This window comes from Notolepis coatsorum (assembly GCF_963971535.1).
Source record: "Notolepis coatsorum genome assembly, chromosome: 18".
NCBI lineage: Eukaryota > Metazoa > Chordata > Actinopteri > Aulopiformes > Paralepididae > Notolepis > Notolepis coatsorum.
The window spans coordinates 31,737,788-31,760,765 of record NC_140182.1 but is presented as its reverse complement, the minus strand read 5'-3'; the positions used below and the strand labels follow the sequence as shown (position 1 = coordinate 31,760,765).

The following is a 22,978-nucleotide window of genomic DNA, read 5'->3' as shown; positions in this document are numbered from 1 at the left end:
CCATAATTTATAACATAGATTAGGCGTTATTAACGCTAACATTGAAGTGGTTGGTGGGCATTCAAACAGTAAATCAAGATTAAGCTTGGGCTCTGAAAGTGTTAAGAGATAGGGATTTCCACTGTGCGTCGCGGTGTTTGCAGGGCTATATCTATATTCTATATTATAGCTATGGAGACAATACAATGGCTCATTTGACAGTAACTATCCCTCGTCCAACATGGTAAAAATTTCCAAATCAAAGGTATATAATAGGTATTATGTTTCATAGGGATACACCGAATATTCGACCACCGAAAATTATCGGCCGAAAATTGTTAAAAAGGTCACTTTCGGCTTTCGGCCGAAAGGGTTTTAGCACCGAAAATATATCACAGAATGTCAAATTTGTAACCTAACGTGTTGTTGTGATGACGTAATCAAAACGCGGCTACAGACATAGCATGCGCAACGTGTAACGTGAGCAGCTTGGCAGCTCTTCCTGCGTTCTACAGCCTGTGATAACTCCTCTTGTCTTGGGAGTCGCGCTGTTTCTATGTAAACTCCGCGAGCAACACATTCAATAAATGCGTCTTTAACATGCTTTATATCCTCGCCATTACTATATGCCCGTTGCGGTTAAAAACCTTTTTAACTAGCGTTAGCGTTAAGCTAGCTAACACTAGTATCTCTTAACACATTGTGCGCCAAAAACGGCGTAAGTCGTTATTGCCCGCCATGCGTTGAATGCCAACAACGTCGTAAATCGTTATTGGGATCAATATTTAATTTTTTCGCCATGGCATTCATAATTCATCCAGCCTCCCTCCGGACTGCAGCGGCACCCTGTCTGAGATTGCAACGCCTCAATACCGCCGCCTGGTGGATGGTCGGGCGAGTTACACTCACGCCAAACCGGAAGTGGCGATTGGTGCATCGAGGAAATTCCTCTGCCAGAGATATATTGTGGCGTGGATCAATATACACACTCGAGTGCATTTGGATCGCTTTTGAAACGCAATAATCGATATGATTTACAAACCGGAAATGGATCTAGGAGATCGACGTCAAATAATTGGGATCTTTTTCCTCCAGTCTCATCGGCGAACGGTAAGAGGACACTAACGTTATTTTCAGCCCGATTGTCCATTTCTTTGTTTGCAATCAGTCTGATCAATATATCAACCCATACTAAATAAAGCCGTTACTGACTATCAAGGAATTATAAATGACCCCCCCCCCCTTTCCTTCACGCATGATGAAGCATAATGTATACCGATCATATACATTTGAATTTTTTAATATAGCGTGTATAGGAAAGAAACGTCAATCGATAATCTATCATATACGTCAGGGCCTATAACTAGCGTTTTTGGAATTACAGCAGAAAAGCTTAAAAACATACTTATATTCTCGACGGTATTAACACAACAATGTATGAATGAAAAAATATAACGTTCCCACATACGGAACGATAGATAATTGATGTTGAATGGGCCATAGTAATGCAGATACAGCTACTATAATATTTAAAAAGTTATAGCCCTGCAAAGAAGGTAAACATCTCCATAGGCTTACAGCGGTGGCAGACTGGGTATAATGATGGGCATACTGCATGGCAATCAATGTGTTAAGCTACGTCATCCCCCGCTAATAGTTACGGGAGATGTAGTAAATACAACAGTCCTTCCATGTAGGCTAGAACGCCGTGAATTATGACTCAGTAACCACTACAGTAACATCATTAACCCTTTAATCGCCAATGACGTGTTTAGACGTCATTCCTCGCCATGCGTAATCTGCCAATGACGTTTTACAGCGTCTTTGAGATCAATATTTCAAAAATCTGTCATGGCAATCATATTTCACCCACAGAGATTTGACGGGTGCTGTAGATCTCCTCTCAACTCTCCAACGGTTCAAGACCGCCACCTGGTGGCCGATCGGCGAGTTGCCAAAACCGGAAGTGATCGGCCGGAAGTGGTGCTCACCCATATTTCGGACTCCATCTCGACACACTGGATAATCGATCGGTTGCCATAACTCAATAAACAACGTTATTTGGACGTATATAGTATTATACAACCTGGAAATGGATCGCATATATCAACATCCCATAATAGCAATCTTTTTGCTCCATGCTCATCACTCAACGCTACGAGGAGACTGGGGTGAGTTTCAGCCTGTTTGTTTACCATTTTCGATACAAACTGCTATGATCAATATATCACCCATACTACATGATTCATTTAACGTCGGTCATTGCATTATAAATGACCCCCCCCCCCCCCCCTCCGGTCAACATCAGATGATGAGTCATGACGTTTAGGACCTTGTACAATTGAAATTTTTTATCTGACGTCAATCGGTATCGAACTACATTTTATGATCTAATATATGTTTTTATGGCTATAACTCACGTTCTATGGAATGCTGCAGAAAACGATAAAAACATATTTATACTTTAGACCGTATTTTAGTATGAATGTGTGAATGAAAAAGTAGAACGTTGCTACATCCTAAACGATAGATACTTGATGTTGAATGGGCCATAGTAATGTCAATTTAGCAATACAATTTAAAAAGTTATAGCGCTGCAAAGAAGGGGAACATCTCCATAGACTTACAGTACTGGCAGAGAAGGGATTAAGATGAGAATAATCTCCGGCAGATAAAGGGTTAAGTCTGCTATAAACTATTCTCCCTCTCGTGTGTGTGTGTGTGTGTGTGTGTGTGTGTGTGTGTGTGTGTGTGTGTGTATTTATGCAGATCTTTATGCAGTTTTAAAGCACCTTGGCTTTGTTCTGAATGCACTTTGTTGTAGTTATCCTACAGAGAAAAGAAAATGCACTTGACTTTAATGCACATTTTGTTGTATGCTAAGAGAAAATGTTTAAATTGTACAATCTTTCAGCAGTCAGTCTGGAATTAATGTATGCATTCAAAAGTGCTGAATAAATGTTTTATGGGCCCATAATAGTGATTATTAATATTATTTAAGTTAAGTTTTGCTATAATTATGTCTTTTGCCATAATCAGGTAGCTGAAAAAAAATATATACATTATATATATATTTATATTAATCATTTTCGGCCTTTCGGCATTCGGTTTTCGGCCAACTGTTTCCTATTTTCGGTATTCGGTTTTGGCATTCGTTGCATCCCTAATGTTTCATCATGAATGCATGAAAGGGGGGGAGGGTTCGTTTTTTTATGCTTTGATCGCCAGCAATGGCATTCGTTTTGAATACTACATACGTTGATCGGCTGGATCGATATGAAATCATTGTAGGATCAAGGTGGAATTGACGTCAGATAGTCCTTACCTTTGATCGGGGTTATTCCAAAAAGAATATTCCAATTGTCTGATCGCAATTTTCAGTATTGATGTTGATCGGGTCCCTGACATGAAGTGGCACAAGATATGCCTCAAGTGTGCTGAACGAGTTTAAAAGTGCTCGGATGAAGCGATTTACTTGGCTTGGTCTAAATTCTCCGCCCGGACGACATTAGATGTGACACACAGTGTGAAATAAGGTTTCAAAGGTATTGCACTCTCAGGGTCTCAGAATGAGTTCCAATGGTAACACTGAGGTCCGTGAGCCTGTAATGAATAAAAAAAATCGAATAAAAGAAAAAACGGCCAAAACCTGACTATACTCTGGTATGGTGCTCAACCGCTGGTGAGATAACCCGACTTTACTCGGGTATGGCGCTGAATGAGTTAATGGAGAATAAAAGTCAAAGTGCAATTATCAGTGGGCTGCCCTCACTGTCATTGCATTTTATTTAAAGGCAATGGTGAACATGAACATTTTTTGACTGTTAAGAGTGAGAGCTGTGGCAGATCTGAGATTCTAACTGAATGCTGCTTCGCCATGTTTTGTTTTAATTCTATATATCAAAAAGCAGGGTAGCCGGACCAGCACTCACAGGTTCAATGTTTTTTTATTCTAGGAACGGATAGGATTTGAACCAATCTAGAACTGTGCTGTAAAGTTCAACCGAGTTCTTCAGTCTGTCTAGTAGTATCGAATGGTCGACGGTGTTGGACCGATTTAACACTAGGATTGAAATTTAGCGTGGAATCGGTGGGGTCGAAATCCAATCTCTTAAGAAACAGTTTGAGGTTAAACAGTTGCTAAGTTGTCGGCAGAAGACTTCTTTGATTATTCTACTCATGAAGGGTAGATTCCATACAGCTCTGTAGTTACTAATTACAGAATTGTAGAGGCTTAATAACTGCGGCTTCCACAGAAAGAGGTGCTAAAAAGTGATGATCAGCCTTGGAAAAGGAGAAGCATTCAGGTCTCATCTGACATCCGCAGATCTGTCACACATTACTCTGTTCAGCCACCGGGTTTAACCCTTTCACTACCACACTGCCAAAGGGTTAACCCTTTCACTGCCACACTACAGAAGGTTAACCTTTCACTACCACACTATACAGATGCTTAACCTTCTGTAGTGTGGTTGTGAAAGGGTCAACCCTTTGTCGTGTGGCAGTGAAAGGGTTAACATGCTGTATTGTCACGGTGAAAGGGTTAACCATTTGGTAGTGTGGCAGTGAAAGGGTTAACGTGTGGATCTTCAAGATGAACGGAACGTGGGTGTAAACGGACGGACGCACCCAGTTGTTTATTCACACCAATGACCGGTTTCCGCTCCGCTGGACTTTACACATGCATCCTTTTGGCTTGGCTCGCACCGTTCGGTGAGGGGTGGACCTGACGGCTCAACCACACGTGTTATTTCAATGGGTGAGAGTCTCTCCCAACAATATTTTAGTTAAAAACCGTCATTACCACAGGACATAGTCTGAAGGCTTCACTGTAAGAAAAAAAGCTGCAAAAAAACGGTAAATGTCTGGCATCAATGGTTGCCAAATACTTACTGTCAAATTACAGTAAAATCAAATACATTTACAGATTACAACCTTTATTTAATATTTTGATAAAAGGTAATTTACTGTATTTTTATGGCATTTACACTTAAAGTAGAAAAACAAAAGTAATCTGTAAAATAATACAGTGAATTTCCTGTGAAAAAACATTTATTTTTTACAGTGTTGGCTATGAAACTATTCCCATTCTTTATTATAAGACTGTATTCCTTATTCACACACGCATGTCAGCAGACATTTAGGTTAGTAATTCTATCTATCTGTTTGTGAAGTTTTCAGCTCTCATCCCTCCACAATCCATCTCTGTAGGTTTTTTTAACATCTCAGTAGCCCCCCCCCCCCCCCCCCCCCCCCACGGTCCTCGCTCAGGGCGTTCAAAGTCCCTTTGAGTGCCCTTCATGAAATACAAATACATCTGGCCAAGAGTCCCTCTGTTGTGGTTTCTTGGTTAAATTGGTGTCTTTTTAGGCTTCCCTTTCAGCCAGGAAAGTGACGCCTGCAATGTGTGGTGCCAAATTTTACTTCAGTTTCTCAATCTGAAAACGGCCGCTCTGTGAAAAAGGGCAAGAGCAGTTGGCCCCTCTAGACCCCCCCCCCCCTCTACAACCCCCCTCTACACCCCCCCCCCCCTCTACAGTCCCTCCCCAACCCCCCCTCCCCCGTTTATCTCCCCCATGCGCACCGCTGGCTGTGCTCCATGGTTTAAAACAACGCCTGGGATGGATTTCTTCCAACTCGAATAACTCTAAAACTGTTTGGAATGGGCACTTTAAAAAATAAACAGGAACTTTAAAAAGAAATACTGGGCTGAGTATCTATAATTTATAATTATAATTTAGGACCTGCTCCGAGGTCTTTGCCTGTAGCTGCCAGTAGTTCCTCAAAGGACGCTGATTGGTCCTAACCACTGTGGTCCTGGTACAAGTGCATAATTTAAAGCCTGACGAGATGGATTCTCGCAAGGTTCTCACGATGGATCTCGCAAAGCCAGATGCCGTGCAAAGCTATAGGTGTGCTCCCCCCACTTACACTACAACACTGGTCCTGACCAGTGGTGCAGTGGCAAATTGACAGTAGGTCAAACGCTCCACGCGCGTGCGCGTGCGCGCGCATGCACAGTTTTTTTTGGCTGCTCTCGTCCTGCAGCTGGATACTATTGCCTCACAGCGCGGCCGTCAGCGCGCGGCCCAGAGAGCGCCGCTGGCTCTGCGGCTCTGCAGCTGCATGCTTCTCCGGGAGTCCGGTTGGATAATGCCATGTAAAAAGCGATTGCGCGTACTTCAGCCTCAGTGACCGAGGTATAACACCGTTATACCGAGTTATACCAGCACTGCACCACTGGTCCTGACTTACTAAGGTCACGACCCACAGGGTGTCCGTCGTAAAGGGTAGGGGGTTCCCTCAACGTTCCTGGCCACATTCCCATTGCAGTCTCTTGACAACGAGGTCACCTAATCATCCTTCTCCTTAGTTTGCTGATATCAAACCTATGTGGACCCCAGGAAGAATAGTGACAGTATCTCAATAACACTACCGTTCTCCGAGGTTTAATGAATCCCAATGTACTGGGCACTAAAGTCACGGAGGATTTGCACTTATTGTGTGGGTGAAATTGAATGTGCAATACATCTGTCTGCAACCAGGTGGCAGCAGCGTGGCATGTTGTTTCAGGAGGCGGACGGGTCTGTTGAACTTGTGTTTTCAGTCAGTCAGTCACGTGAATCACGTTAGATAGAAGATTGAGAGAATGAAAATGCTGCTAATTCAATTCCATCTTGATTTTGTTTTACATTTCAGTCAAATGATTGATTCATCCCTTTTGTTATACTTGTAATGAGATTGGTGTGTTGATTCCTATGAAATCCCCTATTACATGATTGATGTCCATAGCACAATGACCTGTGGGCCTTATTCAAGCTGTGATTGATTGCAAAATGACTCTGAATGTAAACTACGGGGAAATAATTTTAATAAATAAATAAACCCTCCCGGTGTTGCTTTGTGGAGTTACTTCTCTTGATCTGCAGATTATTTATTTTCTTCTAATTCATAGTATTCTTCTTTCTTTTACAGTTCTAGCAGGTCATTTGGGAAATGAAACAGGGAAGCCACTGATACTGCAGGTTATATGGCAGCGGATCGATGATGTTCTTTTAATTTACTGTACAGGAAGTGGACAGTTCAGCCAGCCATTTAATTAACAGTTTGCTCTACACTTTCCTGAAACACTCTGCATCCAACACGTTCCATTAAATCAGTGTGTAGCCTGTTTGACTCATGAGAACATTTGATACCAGCTTGATGTGTGTAGATCCAGTCAGTCCAGGTGAGAGGAAGGTGGCCCCGCCTAACATACATAACCCATGAGCAATGCTGTTCATACAAGGTATACATTTCAAAGACAACCGGTAATATTGATTATGTATTAGATGAACCAGTACCAATAACAACAGCTTGTTTGTTGCAGTCACTCAGAGTCACTGACAGGAAAACGCATATTATGGGTTGAATAAAGCTGTGTGTGTGTGTGTGCAGTGATGATGAAGTACAGTTTCTTTACTTAAGTAAAAGTTGAAATACCCAGATAAAATAGTACTCTGGTAAAAGTAAAAGCATTCAAAATCATACTCAAGTAAAAGTAGAGAGTGAGACGTATTTGATAATAAATGTACTTTAGTATCAAATGTAAAATAATGCATAGGATGTTTGTGCATTATACAGTGCTTGGCACTGCCTCCAACCATTGACCTCTACAGGATATGTCAAAGTGGTATGTGGTCCAGTTATTCTGGCTCTGATGATTACGTCCTCTTGAAGTTGGCAGGCTTGAAAGTACATCATCTTCATCCATTTTTGCCACGTTTTCTATCCAAAATCTTAAAAAGTGCAACATTTCCTTTGTACTTTTACTCCACTACATTTCAAAGTTCCCTAAAGTGTAAATACTCTAGTAAAGTACAGAATTTGTACTTAAGTACAGTGCTTGAGTACAAATACTTTGTTACTTTGTGTTTGTGTGCCAGTGAGAGAAAAAGACAATATTATTTATAGGCTATTGTTATAACCATGATGCGTTTATAGTTTTAGTAAAGTTATGGCTTTAGTCAGACTTTGCCTTATTCTGTAACGCGGCCAAGCCGCCAAGTCTGTTTGGGAGACAAGAGGAGCACCGCTCAACTGCTAATAAAGGCCAACCAACCTAATTATTAGATACACACACGTCACACACACACACACACAGGGGATTAGACCAAGTAATCCCACACGAAATATGTGAGCGCGTAATCTCAATTATTCAACATATGGTGAAAAATCTGCGCTCTGTGTGTGTGTGCAGTGTGCATTACTTGTTAATGACAACACCAACCAGGCCTTGCTTTCTTGTCGGGGTCGGGGTACGACAACAAGAACATAATTTATAAAAATAAAGATCATGTCTGTCCATTCCTCGGATTTCCTCCTCATTAAGGATTAAACAAACTGTATGCCCTTATCTCCTCACACTGTCTCCGTCCTGTCTGTATTGTTTGGTAATAATCCGAGTTTGCGCACTGGCCGCCTCCATTGTCGCGCCAGCGGCAGCAGCAGCGATATGAGCGCGCAGAGGAGCGGCAGCGGCACACCGTGACCCGAATCTCCGGGAGAAGAATCCGGCGGCGGCGGCGGCGGCGGGGACTGGGAGGGAAACCGAGCGACAGACAGACGAGCGGCGGGGACGACAACAACACGACGTCGTCTGTGGAGAGAAAGACAGACCGTCATCGGTGGCCACTGACTGGCCAGACAGACGGCAACAGTTGTCATAATGGCTGAGATCAGCTGAGGCGATAGAAAATAATATATAGGCGCGCGGCGCGAGAGAGAGGAGAGTGCATACGGTGCGGAGCGCTGCGCTGCGCGGCTATTGCTGGATGTGCTGTTTTCGTGCCGCGTTCTGCTTGTCATCCTCCTCGCTTGCTGTTTGAGATTTGGGGCAGGCTGTGTCCTCGCTGTCCTCCTGTCACCGGGCTGTGTCCTCGCTGTCCTGTCACCGGGCTGTAGTGTCCCCGACACCGGACTGTGTCCTGTCACTCAGGACAGGAGGGGAGGAGGACGTGTTGCTGGCTGCGTCCTGGCTATAACGGCTATACGCCTCTAATTATCGGGAGATCAAAGGAATACATCAGTTTTAATATTTTTTTGTCATTGCCTTTTTTTTTTTATATTGCCCAACTTATCATTTCGCCTTATTATCTCGTGGTTTATTATTTCTCGAGTGAGGCGGTGAATCGAGAGACATGTTCCGTTCCGCGGAGGAGAAACGGGCTGTTGCGTCTGCCGGCGAGATCCACAGCTGCTGTAGTCAGACTTGACAAGCCCGGGTTGGAAGCAGCTATAGAGGGGCGAGAAGAAGAGAAGACCACACTGCGGGCAGACGGGCAGACAGACAGACAGACAGACAGGCGTGCCGGGGGAGGGAGGGGAGGGTGGGTGGGGGGGGGCGATCGTCCGTGACGGCTCTCTCGACCCCTTGAGCCCCATTTCAACGAGAACCCCCACCCATTTCCACTCAGGGGGGGTGCGCTTTGGATGGGGGGCAAGCAGAGCACGGCCGGGCGGCCCCGGGGCACCTTATTCCCCGGCGTCTCTACGGATGACAGCGCGGTGCCACCCTCCTCGGCCCACTTCACCCACTACCGACCCAACAACGGCACCACCATGGGCCTGCGAAGCCGCTCGGTGAGCTCCGTGGCCGGGATGGGCATCGAGCACAATCATCCCGCCGTGCCCTTCGGGTTCTACACCCCCAGCAGGGGCACGGACTCGGACATGAGAGCCGGAGCGGGGTCTGGCCCTAACGCTCATGCCCCCCTGCTGCACGGTAACGGCTTCCAGGACACGGGGGGCGGAGGGCACCACCACCACCACACGGACGGTATGCTCTACCTGGGGTCCCGGGGGTCGCTGGCGGACACCTTGCCCCTGCACATCGCACCCCGCTGGTTCAGCGCGCACAGTGGTAAGTGGCAACAAACTTGCGCACGCACGCACGCACACACACACACTCACTCACTCACTCACTCACACCTGCGCAATTGCCTACATGTTTTACCATCAGGAGCTACTGTATTGGCTGCTGATGAATGACATCAATGCAGGTGTCATTAAACTTGACCTCTCATCCAAGAAACTGCACTCTGCCGCCCTATGATAGAGGGAGGGAGAGTGCTCGCGCTTGAGCGCGCACGCGGGTGTGAGCCTGTGCATAAATCCATGTGTGCTTGTTATAAGTGTGCGCGCGTGCGCTTATTATGTGCATGCTCTCACGGGAGAGAGGCGAGAGACAGAGAGCTGACAGTATAGGAGGTATACAGAGAAATGAAATGAATCGGTGCACTCCGCCGGTGGACCTCGCTGTGCGCATGCTGGATACTGGAGGTCATTCCTGCCTTGTTGTGAGAAACGACACTAATAAGCCATGCTGCCAAATCTGGCTCAACCAATTAGCCTGCTGATTAGAGAGAGAGAGAGCGAGAGAGAGAGAGAGAGAGAGAGAGAGAGAGAGAGAGAGAGAGAGAGAGAGAGAGAGAGAGAGAGAGAGAGAGAGAGAGAGAGAGAGAGAGTGAGAGAGAGAGAGTGAAGGAGGGAGAGAGATGGAGTGAAGGGGGGAGAGGTGGGAGAGGGAGGGAAGGAGAAAAGGGGAGGTAGGAAGAGAGAGAGAGGATAGAGGATGGAGAGGGAAGGAGGAGAAGAGGGAAGGAGGGAGGGAGAGGAGAGGGAGAAGAGAGCGTGGAATAACAGACAGAGGGGAAAGTGGGGGGACGTCAGGCGGGAGCCGGGGGAGGAGAACGGAGGGGAGGAGAGAGGAGGGGAGGAGAGAGGAATGGAAGGAGAGAGGAATGGAAGGAGAGAGGATTGGAAGGAGACGGCATGGATGGAGGGAGTGGAACAGAGAGAGGGTTGGAGGAGTTTAGGATGGAGAGGGACGGAGGGATATGATAGAGAACGGGGGAGAAGGAAGAGAGGCAACGATGGAGTGAGCGAAGGAGGAGGATGGGGGGCTGGGAAGGATGGAGGCAGGGGAGTTGGAGAGAGGGATGGATTGAAAAAGGAGAGAAAGAGAGAGACCCAAGTAAAAGTCATGTATTTGAGAAAATTCTCAGATTTCTTTACACAGATATTTCATACGAGTGTTTCGCAAACTATGGGTCGAGACCAAGAATGAGTCACAGGCCTGTGTCTAGTGGGTCTCCCTCATGACAAGAGTACACAGTGTGATTGAATGAACACGGGTCCCAGGAGGACTATACACTAAATTTAGTTAATTTAGCCTACTATGTTTGGGTCTGGGAGACATGCCGATATCCGTCATTGTCTGTGTGATTGTATTGCGAGAGCGCTCCTGTCCGTGTGTCTGTGTCTCTGTCCACACTAGACATCATGCCTACAGTTCTGATCCATTCTGGACAATACCGTACACATATAGGTTGACAGCTGACAGCATGGACCCTGGATTCTTGAATATTTTTCTCATCGCTCAACGACAAGTATTTTATTTGAAATTAATTACCACTATTGTCCATTGAAATCCGTATTGAGGTGGGGGACAGCAGCACTCGCAGGCCTTCCCCCGCAGGAAGCACAGGGTGTAGGCATCTCTCTTCTCGTTTCCATATTGTGAGCTGTGATACACACTTACAGCCAGTGGTGCATTGGTGATGTCATACCTGGTTGCACTGTGTTTTAATGACGCCACGTGCACGCGCGCTCCCGCGCATGCGCATACATGTTCCCTCGCGTGCGCACAGACTAAAGACAATGCCTAATTGCCTCTAGGAATGGAATGTAACACATTTCATTCACAAGTTTTGTGTGAATGTATCTGAGGACGTATTTGAACACACCTGACGACCTGAGCTATTGTTATGCAAAGTAGCCAGGTGGGTACTTGGCGAGTTGGCACATCAGTCGAGTGCAGCACATTCTGGTGTGCACACGCGTGCACATCCGTGCATGTGCTTGCGCATGCTTCTGCTCACAGAGCCGGTTGCTTGGTAACTGCGTGCAACCCCGTCCCATGACCAATGCACCCCTGCTTACAGCGTGCCGTCTAAATGAAAGAGAAAAGGTAAACGTTACGTCCGATTTCCTCACAGTAGTTCGATTGTGATCCTGTTCCACACATCCTGTTACCACGCAGAAATGGATTACTTAACCCTTTCACAACCACACTACATACAGTTAACCATCTGTAGTGTGGTAGTGAAAGGGTTAACCTTATTTAGTGTGGCAGTGAAATGGTTAACATATGATGAACACATTACATAACACATGATGGACATCAACTGGATTACTTAAAGGATTCGGTACAATGGAAATCATGTCTTTCAATCTCATAATTTGATTTGTTGATGTAACATCACCCCAAATGTGAGTGATGAGTAAAGCCCTTTGATGCCTACCCCCCTGGATATCAACAGAATCAAGCCGTTTCAGATATCCAATCTGCTTCCTTGAAGATATTGCATATTATACTGTACAACGGCATGCAAATTTCTCGATTCTGAGTATGTATAGGTCACAATCCACGCTCCTGGTCCCAGGACCCGCCCACAACCGAATCACATCACTCCGCCGTGCGGATTCTTCGGAGAAAACAAGATGGCGGACAATAATCTTTAACAAATGGATATGTTGATAGCGTCATAACGACTAAATATAAAGCGATTCTGTCACGGCGAATGTCTTAGTCCTTTAAACAATGTTGGATGATGTAATTGATGGGTCATGAGTCATTGTAGAACAAAAGAAAAATCGCGGATTGATTGATTGATTATTTGCAATTTTATTTAAAATTTCTTCTTCCTTCCCCCTGACTGCAGAGCTCACTCTCACTCTCACACTGTCTGGCACACCCACACACACCCACACACACACAGACACCCACCCACACACACACACACACACACACACACACACACACACACACACACACACACACACACACACACACACACACACACACACACACACACACACACACACACACACACACACACACGCACACACACACATACACACTCATATACACACACACACACACACACACACACTCCTGTCTGCAACGGCGGAGGAGAGTCAGACTGAGAGAGAGCTGGGTGTTGCAATGTTTTAAGTGAGCATGGCCTATTGAATTGCTTGATTGGTTGATTGCTAATTTTATTACTGTACGCCTGGTTTCCAACTGGTTAAGTTTAGGCCCTCTAAAGTAGGTTTAAAAAAATAAATAAAAAAATAGGGCGAAGAAAACTTTTTTTCCTATAGGGCAAAGAAAACATTTTAATTTGTTTTACCTACTTTCTATAGAAGCATCTAAGAATGAAGTTATATAGAAAGTAGGTCTGCATCCCCTTAACAATTGTGTGTATTGAGCCGTACTGTATTGTACCCATTCTGCATCTGGTAATAAAATGTTCAATCAATCATTCCAATAACACACAGTTGGATGTGTTAGTTTGTTGGATCCGTTGGATGCACTTCCGAGCTGCTTCCACATGGAGGCAACTTCTCTCAATCATTCCAATAACACACAGTTGGATGTGTTAGTTGGTTGGATGCACGTCCGAGCTGCTTCCACATGGAGGCAACTTCTCTCAATCATTCCAATAACACACAGTTGGATGTGTTAGTTGGTTGGATGCACTTCCGAGCTGCTTCCACATGGAGGCAACTTGTCTTTTTTGTTGTTGTGGGAACTACTTTTTCTGGCGGATGGTTTTTTCAATAAATCTTTGATTAATGTGTGTTTATTGTATAGCAATAAGATTGGATGAATGTGGCAGTTGTATAAAAGCATTACACCACTTGCAGTCGTGATTTGTGAACAATAAACCATGCCTAGGAGGGTCTAACAACCCTCGGCTGCGCCTCGGGCCTAACGACCACCCCTAGGCATGGTTTATTGTTCACAAACCACTCCTGCGCGTGATGTAATGCTTAAATATACTCTGGTTACTCGGATTGGCCCATCAGTCACATAGCTGAGTGGTGTAAGGTCCTTTATAGTGTCTAGTGAACAGAAGGCCACGCCCCAAGCCTACTGAGGGTTGGCTGTGCTCAGAGAGGGTGACCTAAAACACTTAAAACAAATCAAATGATATATCTGAAGCTGAAAAGAGAATACAAAAAATATATATATTTATGATATATATTTTTTCCCCATATGGTCCAGCGAACCCTAGTCCTGGACTTTATGTTTCAGAATCCCTGCTTTACTTCAACTTGAATTGAAAGCCATACTGTATTGTACCCATTCTGCAACCTGCGCGGTGATTGATTGAATGACAATTTTATTAACAGATTGCAGAATGGGTACAATACAGTACGGCTCAATACACACAATTGTTAAGGTTATGCAGACCAGAGAAAGACTTTCGTCTTGTTTACATCAGGGTCCCCCATTTTCAATTCATAATGAATTGTAAGTAAGGGTGCAATTAGCACCATGCAATCCATTCTTTGTGGATCTAGCCCAAAGTGTCCTTGAGCAAGACACTTAACCCCTAATTGCTCCCGATGTGCAGGTCGGCACCTTGCATGGTTGCCTCCACCGTCGGTGTGTGAATGTGTGAGTGAATGGGTCAAAATGTGAGGAACAAATTGTAAAGCGCTTTGGATAAAAGATGCTATATAAATGCAGCCATTTACCATTTACTTGATCATTTCCAGCAGCCAGCGTCTTCTCAGATGGGGGTCTTTAGACAATATTCTAACCAATGGGAGTCTGTGGCCTGATGTGTCTCGATTAGGGCTGACCTCGATTAGTTGAATAGTTCAGGGGTTCCCAAAGTGGGGGTCGCCAGATGATTAAAAAAAACGATATATATTTTTATTTTTTTATTTTTTTATTTTATGCAGTCAGGCCACTGAACTTAGAAGCAGGCCAGGCCAGTGTTTCTAGTTGCAGCAGCGCAATAGTTAGATAACCTAGGTGGGGAACAACCAGGAGATCACTGCAACTCACACAAGTTGGAGAACTATCTCTCTCTCTCTCTCTTGCTCTTACACACACACAAAGGGAGCCGCATGTGATTGGTGGAGGCGGGACCCTTACAAAAAACTGTTGCTAATCATTGACACATGCTAGCCTGTAATAATCCCCCCAGAAAAATCTACTTTGCATTTGATATATTGCAAATATATGCCATCACACACACTGGCATTTAAAGGGTTAGAATTATAAAATGAATATGTGGTGTTATGATCAGGGCTGAAGTTGAATAAAATATTGTATTTTTTTCAATCTGACATTACAAAAAAACAGAAAATCCATCAAAATCAGTGTTGTTGCTAATCATACATAATTATGCTAGCCTGTTTTTTAACAATAATTTGTGATGCCATCACAAACACTGGCATTTAAAGGGTACAAATAAAAAAAATCCTGCACCAGAATGCAGGAAATTAAGTCTTTGTAACAAAACATTTCCTGGTGGGGGACCCCCAGACCCCCTGCTTAAAAAGTGGCCTGACTGGGGCTATATTTTGCACTATATTTCCTGGCCTGAATGATTTCCCCAGTCCGGCCCTGGTTAAAAGCCTCCAATGCTTATTAGTGTGTGTGCGTTTCAACGTTTGCATGTTTCAACTAGGGCTGGGCGATATGGCCAAAATTTTTATCGCGATATCACTCGATATCGATAATTATCGTCGATATAATTTCTGTCAAGTTTAATTAACTTCTTATGCCCGGCGCCGATGGACGGGCTATTAATAGACTCACTTGTTTTGCTGCTGCGAATGTCTCGAGTTGATGTCGTCATCAGTCCGCACACGTTCTTCTACGCACCAGTGCCTAGATTATTATATTCCACCAGGGGGCAACCTACCGCCACTGGATCATATGCATTATAAGAATGGAACTAACAGTTAGCCAGAGCAAGCGGTGTATCCCATGACAATGTACTAACTATCACCCTAAAATACTCCGTTCCGCCCCAATACATTGCAACGACGTCCACCGCATACCCCACACTACTCTAACCGTGGCCTCAGAATTCACGCCACACACCCACTCCGCACGTAAACTATAAAATAACGGCGTGCAAGCTATCACCCTAAAATACTCCGTTCCGCCCCAATACATTGCAACGACGTCCACTGCATACCCCACACTACTCTAACCGTGGCCTCAGAATTCATGCCACACAAATAGCGGCGTGCAAGCTAATGATCCTAGCCAGCCTTGTTTACTACCCAGAGGTGCACCGCGGATCTCCTTCGCTGTCGCCATCTCCTTCACTGATTGGTTGTTAGTGCGTGTGCTCATATCCAAGCTTGGAAAATCGATATATGGAAACTTTGCGACCACGTTTTATCGCGATAGTTATCGTTATCATTTTATCGCTCAGCCCTAGTTTCAACCATACATTTCCATTTATAAAAAAATATATATAATAATAATAATTATAATTTCTTTTTTCTTTTTTCTTTTTTTACCTCCTATAATAGTGGGGGTCGCGGCTCTCTGACACCGTTATTTGGGGGTCACGGCCTGAAAAGTTTGGGAACCCCCAATAGTTGACTAATCGATCGAAAGGAGCCGTAGTCGACTGCCAACCTCTTAGTCGAATATATATATTTTTTTATCATTCTTTCCAAAAGCAAAGAGGCCTAGAAGCGTGGCTAACGCTAATGGCGCGCATACCAGTGACGCTAACTGCCTACGAAAACGGGCACAGAGGCACTGAAACAGTATTTCACACACTTTCTTTTTTCTATCAGTCACAGCACCCCTGTGCCGGTGTGTTTATAGGCCCCACCCTCTGGCCTCTGAAGTTAATGTCTTTTTTATTTGGGCCTCACAGGGTTAAAAGTACCATGTGAGACCCATGGTTGCAAAATTACAACAACAACAAAAAAATTATATATATATATTTTTTTATCAATGGATTGAGGAGCCGCACATTGATGGGCAAAGAGCCGCATGCGGCTCGCGAGCCGCGGGTTGGCCACCCCTGCACTAGACATATCAAGATGTATCCATCAGTGGACCAATTGCATGCTTTCACAGAGGACAAGAAGCCTTCAGTCGACTCCTTCAGACATTAAGCACCCGCCACAGCCGATATGGAGGGATACATTTTTTTTAAATTATATATATATTTTCCTTGCATTCACGGGGGTAGTCGACTACCAGTCTACTATCGGCAAATTTCGGCCAATCAAAGTCGACTATATAAATCCTTAGTCGGCGACAGCCCTAGTCTCGATTGTGTTCGTCCTTGACATGAAGACGCCTGAGAACGACTACCTCACGTTATCCATTTTAATTTATGCTCCTGGCACATATATATGACATACTTTATCATATTATTTCTCCATAACCCCGAGCATATGATGCATGAATTAAAGACCCTGTGGATTTCTCTGAAGAGATTTCTTCCTGGGAAAGGAGAGACTGATGGAAAGAGGGATGATAAGGAAGAGAGAGGGAGGGGGGCGGGGGGGGGGGGGGGTGTTGCCACGGTTATCATCGGCTTACCTTGGTCCACAATAATGTCTCATGTGACTTGGCTTGTCAGGGCCTGGGAATCAGACAGCACCACACACACACACACACACACACACACACACGCACACACACACACACACGCACACACACACACACACACACACACACACACACACACACACACACACACACACACACACACACACACACATGTGCATGATTGTACACACACTAGCATGCATGTACACGTACAGTACACGTGCACAAGAATGTGAAACGTGTGCCCGTATACACCTAAATGCACACAAGAAGCTTGCACACTGACACACGAGCACAAAGGTACACACACACACACACACACACACACACACATACACACAGACAGTGTGTACAGTGTGCACATGTACACCTACTGTACAAACACACCCTAGAGTTAAACTCCGAGAGACATATATAGACACACAGTCCTCTCTTATCACACACACACACACACACACACATTGCACACGCACACATGCACACACACACACACACACACACACACACACACACACACACACACACACACACACACACACACACACACACCACACACCACACACCACACACCACACACACACACACACACACACACACACACACACACACACACACACACACACACACACACACACACACACACACACACACACACAGGCTCAGAATGGTCCCCAGGCTCTCATTACCAAAGCCCAAACCAGCACACAGCAGGAGAATAGCGAGTCAGATGTCAACATCCCGACTATTTTTCCTTTCCTTTATCACCTAGCGACCCTGATGTGATGTAATAGTAGGTGAAGATAACACCTAGTGACCCTGATGTGATGTAATAGTAGGAGAATATAACACCTAGTGACCCAGATGTGATGTAATAGTAGGTGAAGATAACACCTAGTGACCCTGATGTGATGTAATAGTAGGAGAATATAACACCTAGTGACCCAGATGTGATGTAATAGTAGGTGAAGAAGATAATACTGTGGGGATGTATTGTGGAAATTCAATATTTTGTCTAATAAGATGTGAGTCTAAAAAAAACATTACCCTTAAGTTTAAAGCTTTTAATAATATTTGCACATATGGATCCAGCACCAAGTACAGAGACAATGGGATTGAAATGAAGAATAATCACTTACTCATTATATAGACAGTCCCATAGGAAGGGGTGCATGTTAAAATAGTCATGTAAGCTGTAAACAGATCTTTTGATTGGTAGATTTGCGTTTATTCAGCAATACATGTCTAAGTATGGACAAACAATATTCTCTCTGTCTTCCTTCCTGTCGGTCCAACTATTAACCTGACCCGTCAGACGGCCTGTTCTGTTCTTTTAGCAGGTTTTGAGAAGAACCTACCACCTGGGAGTTAAGCCAGGCTGTGATTACCTTTTTTAGTATTTATTTGGGAACAAAACCTCAAATATGTTCCAACTTCTTGCCCGTTTGAGTATGGTGTCCACTGTCTAGTTAAGAACAAAAAAAAGGTTCTTAACCTTTAGTTAAGAACTCAAAGGTTTAGCCGTCATACTCGTCCCAGTTCTATGCAAACAGACATATTCAATTATCAGCAGTTTTAACTCTTAGTGTACAGTATATGCAGTAAAGAAAAAGTAAACATTTTGTATATTTCCATCAAAGACGCCAGGGCCAGAGAAGACAGGCTCTGTGATGGTGGTGATGATGATGGTGATGGTGGTGGTAGTGATGGTGGTGCTGATGATGGTGGTGATGATGATGGTGGTGGTGATGATGGTGGTGATGATGGTGGTGGTGATGATGGTGGTGGTGATGATGATGATGATGATGATGTTGATGGTGGTGGTAGTGATGGTGGTGCTGATGATGGTGGTGGTGATGATGGTGGTGGTGATGATGGTGGTGGTGATGATGGTGGTGATGATGGTGGTGGTGATGATGATGATGATGATGGTGATGATGGTGGTGGTGATGATGGTGATGGTGATGGTGGTGGTGATGGTGATGGTGGTGATGATGGTGGTGGTGATGATGATGATGATGGTGGTGATGATGGTGATGGTGATGGTGGTGGTGATGGTGATGGTGGTGATGATGGTGGTGGTGATGATGATGATGGTGGTGATGATGGTGATGGTGATGGTGATGGTGGTGATGGTGGTGATGGTGGTGATGGTGATGGTGATGGTGATGGTGGTGGTGGTGATGGTGATGGTGATGTTGATGGTGGTGGTAGTGATGGTGGTGCTGATGATGGTGGTGGTGATGATGGTGGTGGTGATGATGGTGGTGGTGATGATGGTGGTGATGATGGTGGTGGTGATGATGATGATGATGGTGGTGATGATGGTGGGGTGATGATGGTGATGGTGATGGTGATGGTGGTGGTGATGGTGATGGTGGTGATGATGGTGGTGGTGATGATGATGATGATGGTGGTGGTGATGGTGATGGTGGTGGTGATGGTGATGGTGGTGATGATGGTGGTGGTGATGATGATGATGATGGTGGTGGTGATGGTGATGGTGATGGTGATGGTGGTGATGGTGATGGTGATGGTGGTGATGGTGGTGATGGTGATGGTGATGGTGATGGTGATGGTGATGGTGGTGGTGGTGATGGTGATGGTGATGGTGGTGGTGGTGATGGTGGTGGTGGTGCTGATGTGTCTGTTTTAGAGAGAGAGAGAGGAATAGACAGAGAAAGGCAGAGAAATGTAGGCCTAAGTGATTTTAACAGGATGTTTAAATGAGAGTGATTGTAGAGTTTAGATTATAATGATTTGACATGGTTTTGATCTGCTTGTCTAGACTATACTGAGAGAGCTTGAGGCCTACAGCAGAATAAAGGAGACTTTTTACTCCGTGTTAGTGGCTCCATGTGGGCTGTTGACCTACCTCCTAGTGGGCTGGGTCAGTACCCCTGTGTGGGCTGTTGACCTACCTCCTAGTGGGCCGGGTCAGTAACCATGTGTGGGCTGTTGACCTACCTCCTAGTGGCCCAGGTCAGTAACCATGTGTGGGCTGTTGACCTACCTCCTAGTGGGCCGGGTCAGTAACCCTGTGTGGGCTGTTGACCTACCTCCTAGTGGCCCAGGTCAGTAACCATGTGTGGGCTGTTGACCTACCTCCTAGTGGCCCAGGTCAGTAACCACGTGTGGGCTGTTGACCTACCTCCTAGTGGGCTGGGTCAGTAACCCTGTGTGGGCTGTTGACCTACCTCCTAGTGGGCTGGGTCAGTACCCACATGTGGGCTGTTGACCTACCTCCTAGTGGGCCGGGTCAGTACCCACAACGTGTGAGCTGTTGACCTACCTCCTAGTGGGCTGGGTCAGTACCCACAACGTGTGAGCTGTTGACCTACCTCCTAGTGGGCTGGGTCAGTACCCCTGTGTGGGCTGTTGACCTACCTCCTAGTGGGCAACGTCAGTAACCACGTGTGTTACTATTTGTGGCGTTCTTGTGGTCTCTTCATCTCCTTGAAGACAAGGTCAGTGTTAATTACTACTAATGATCTGGGTCATCCATCGTTGCAAATGGTGCGATGAATGCCATCTTAGACGCCGTTTACCTAGAATCTCCCACAAATGGTCAGTTACAGGCAGTACTCGAGTTGTGAAAGAAAACCAGGGGGGATGGTCAGGGCTGCAGATCTCATGACAAGTTTGGGGGGGAAGCAGAGTAGGGAGGTCCATGGGCGTCGTCCCCCGGTAGAACATTTTAATGGTTTGAATATGCAAATGAAGCTTTTAGGAGTATTTCGAAACTATAATTACAGAGTGGGAGTAGATACACTACTCTTGATAGCACATATTATTGGGGGGGGACAATTCATATTTTTCTGATGATTAGCTGACACAAATGCTAGCCTGGTTAAAGACATCCAAGTCCTCATGGTTTAGCTAGCTACGTTAGTTAACTATTGATAGATAACTTATTACATAATAATATATTCTAAGGAAGGGGCAGGACCAGATAAGCTTTGCTTCTTTCTGTCCCTTCTCAAACAAAACCATTTGTCTTGAGCTATGTTGATTATTGCTTCCATAGGAAGATATATTTAATTGTATTTGTATTTTATTTCGTTTTAGTTTTTTTTGTTATTACAAATGTGTGTGTTTATGGTTGAAAATGTTTGAGATAAATAAAGATCAAATCAAATCTAACTGATGACGTGATCCCTCTTCTAACAAGAGAGAAAAACGTAGCTTAGCTTTAAACTCATTCATTGCTTATGTCTAGAGCAGTGGTTCTCAACCTTTTTACACCAAGTACCACCTGAGAACGTAGCTGGCTTTCCAAGTACCACCATATGACCGAAGTTAAAATACAGTCTATTCAGCTATGCACAGTTCACGCAGGAGGCACATTTATTCCTAATAACATTATTTATTGTTAACTTTTGTCAGACACAGCCACAATTGAGAACATAATAACTCTCATGTAGCAAGTGAGAAAATTAAGAACAACTGTATTTCAGCAAATGTACTAAATATGTCAAACTTAAATGTAAAAATGTCACATACTGTTTGAAGTTAACACAAAAAGCCACAGCCACTGGATTACAAGATTTACAGTGCAATGATATACTTTTTTCTTTTTCAAATGACAGTGTAGCCAAGACACCGGTGTAGGTCTCTTGCTGAACAATCAGTGTTTTTCTCATCTCACCCACGTCTAGACACACATCACCAAGAGAGAATTGTACACTTAGAAATAGAGATCCTTAAAGTTCTGTGAAGCTGAGAAACATCCCATGTAGGCTTCATTTTACTCACTCATCTCATATCACACAGAAACTACAAATGATCAATTTCACATGAGCAAGACAAGAGACAAGCAACTTACTGAAACTAATGAGAGTGGTGAAACTGAGATCTGGACTGCAGTACACATGCACGGTCTGGTTTGAGAGCAGTGGTTGAGATGCGTAAAATATCGAGCAGGTGGGAGTCAGTCTGGAGTCTGGACCTCACGCGACTCTTGTTCAAGTTCATAACAGAGAATGTCTGCTCACAGATTATATGTAGAGCCGAACAAGCTCAGCATTATCTTGTTCGCATTTCTGGGTATTTACCTTTTATCCAGCTGTCGGTAAAAGTCAGAATCCGGCTCCTTGAACATGGGCTAACTCCTTTAATGTCCGTTGATAATTCTTCAACTCTCCTGGCCACAGTGTTTCAAGCACGACACATATTAGCAAACTCTTGCTTCTTTTCGGGGCAAATGCTATCCACTGCCTTCATCAGTCTTCAATAAACTCGCCTTCTGTAAAAGGTTTGCACTGTTTTGCCATTAACATCGCCACTTCATAGCTTGCTTTGGTGCAGTTTTCCTTTGAACGGCAACGCTCTGTTCGCAAATTAGGCACACACACATGCTTCTGTATTTAGTGAAAAAACATTCTAATTTCTATCGCTCCTGGAAGCGGCGGCCCTCTTCATCAACTTTTCTTTTTTTAGGTGCATTCGCCATGGCTATTATTGCAGGATACATGGCCTCGCTGATGAAATGAGTTGTATTCCAGTATTACGTGCGCAGTGGTACGGTTGGCGCGCAGCATTCCTTGCCAGCATTCCGGACATAGTATG

At 44.7% G+C, this 22,978-nt stretch overlaps 1 protein-coding gene across 1 annotated transcript in view; it reads left to right on the top strand.

Moving 5' to 3' along the window:
• Positions 1–9,381: 9,381 nt before the first annotated feature.
• The window catches only part of znrf1 (zinc and ring finger 1), a 171,802-nt gene continuing 158,205 nt past the window's right edge, over positions 9,382–22,978 (top strand). The window contains exon 1 of the mRNA XM_084334768.1: positions 9,382–9,880. Coding sequence (XP_084190894.1) covers positions 9,451–9,880 — 430 coding nt within the window. The 5' untranslated portion in view covers positions 9,382–9,450. The remainder of the gene's footprint in view (positions 9,881–22,978) is intronic.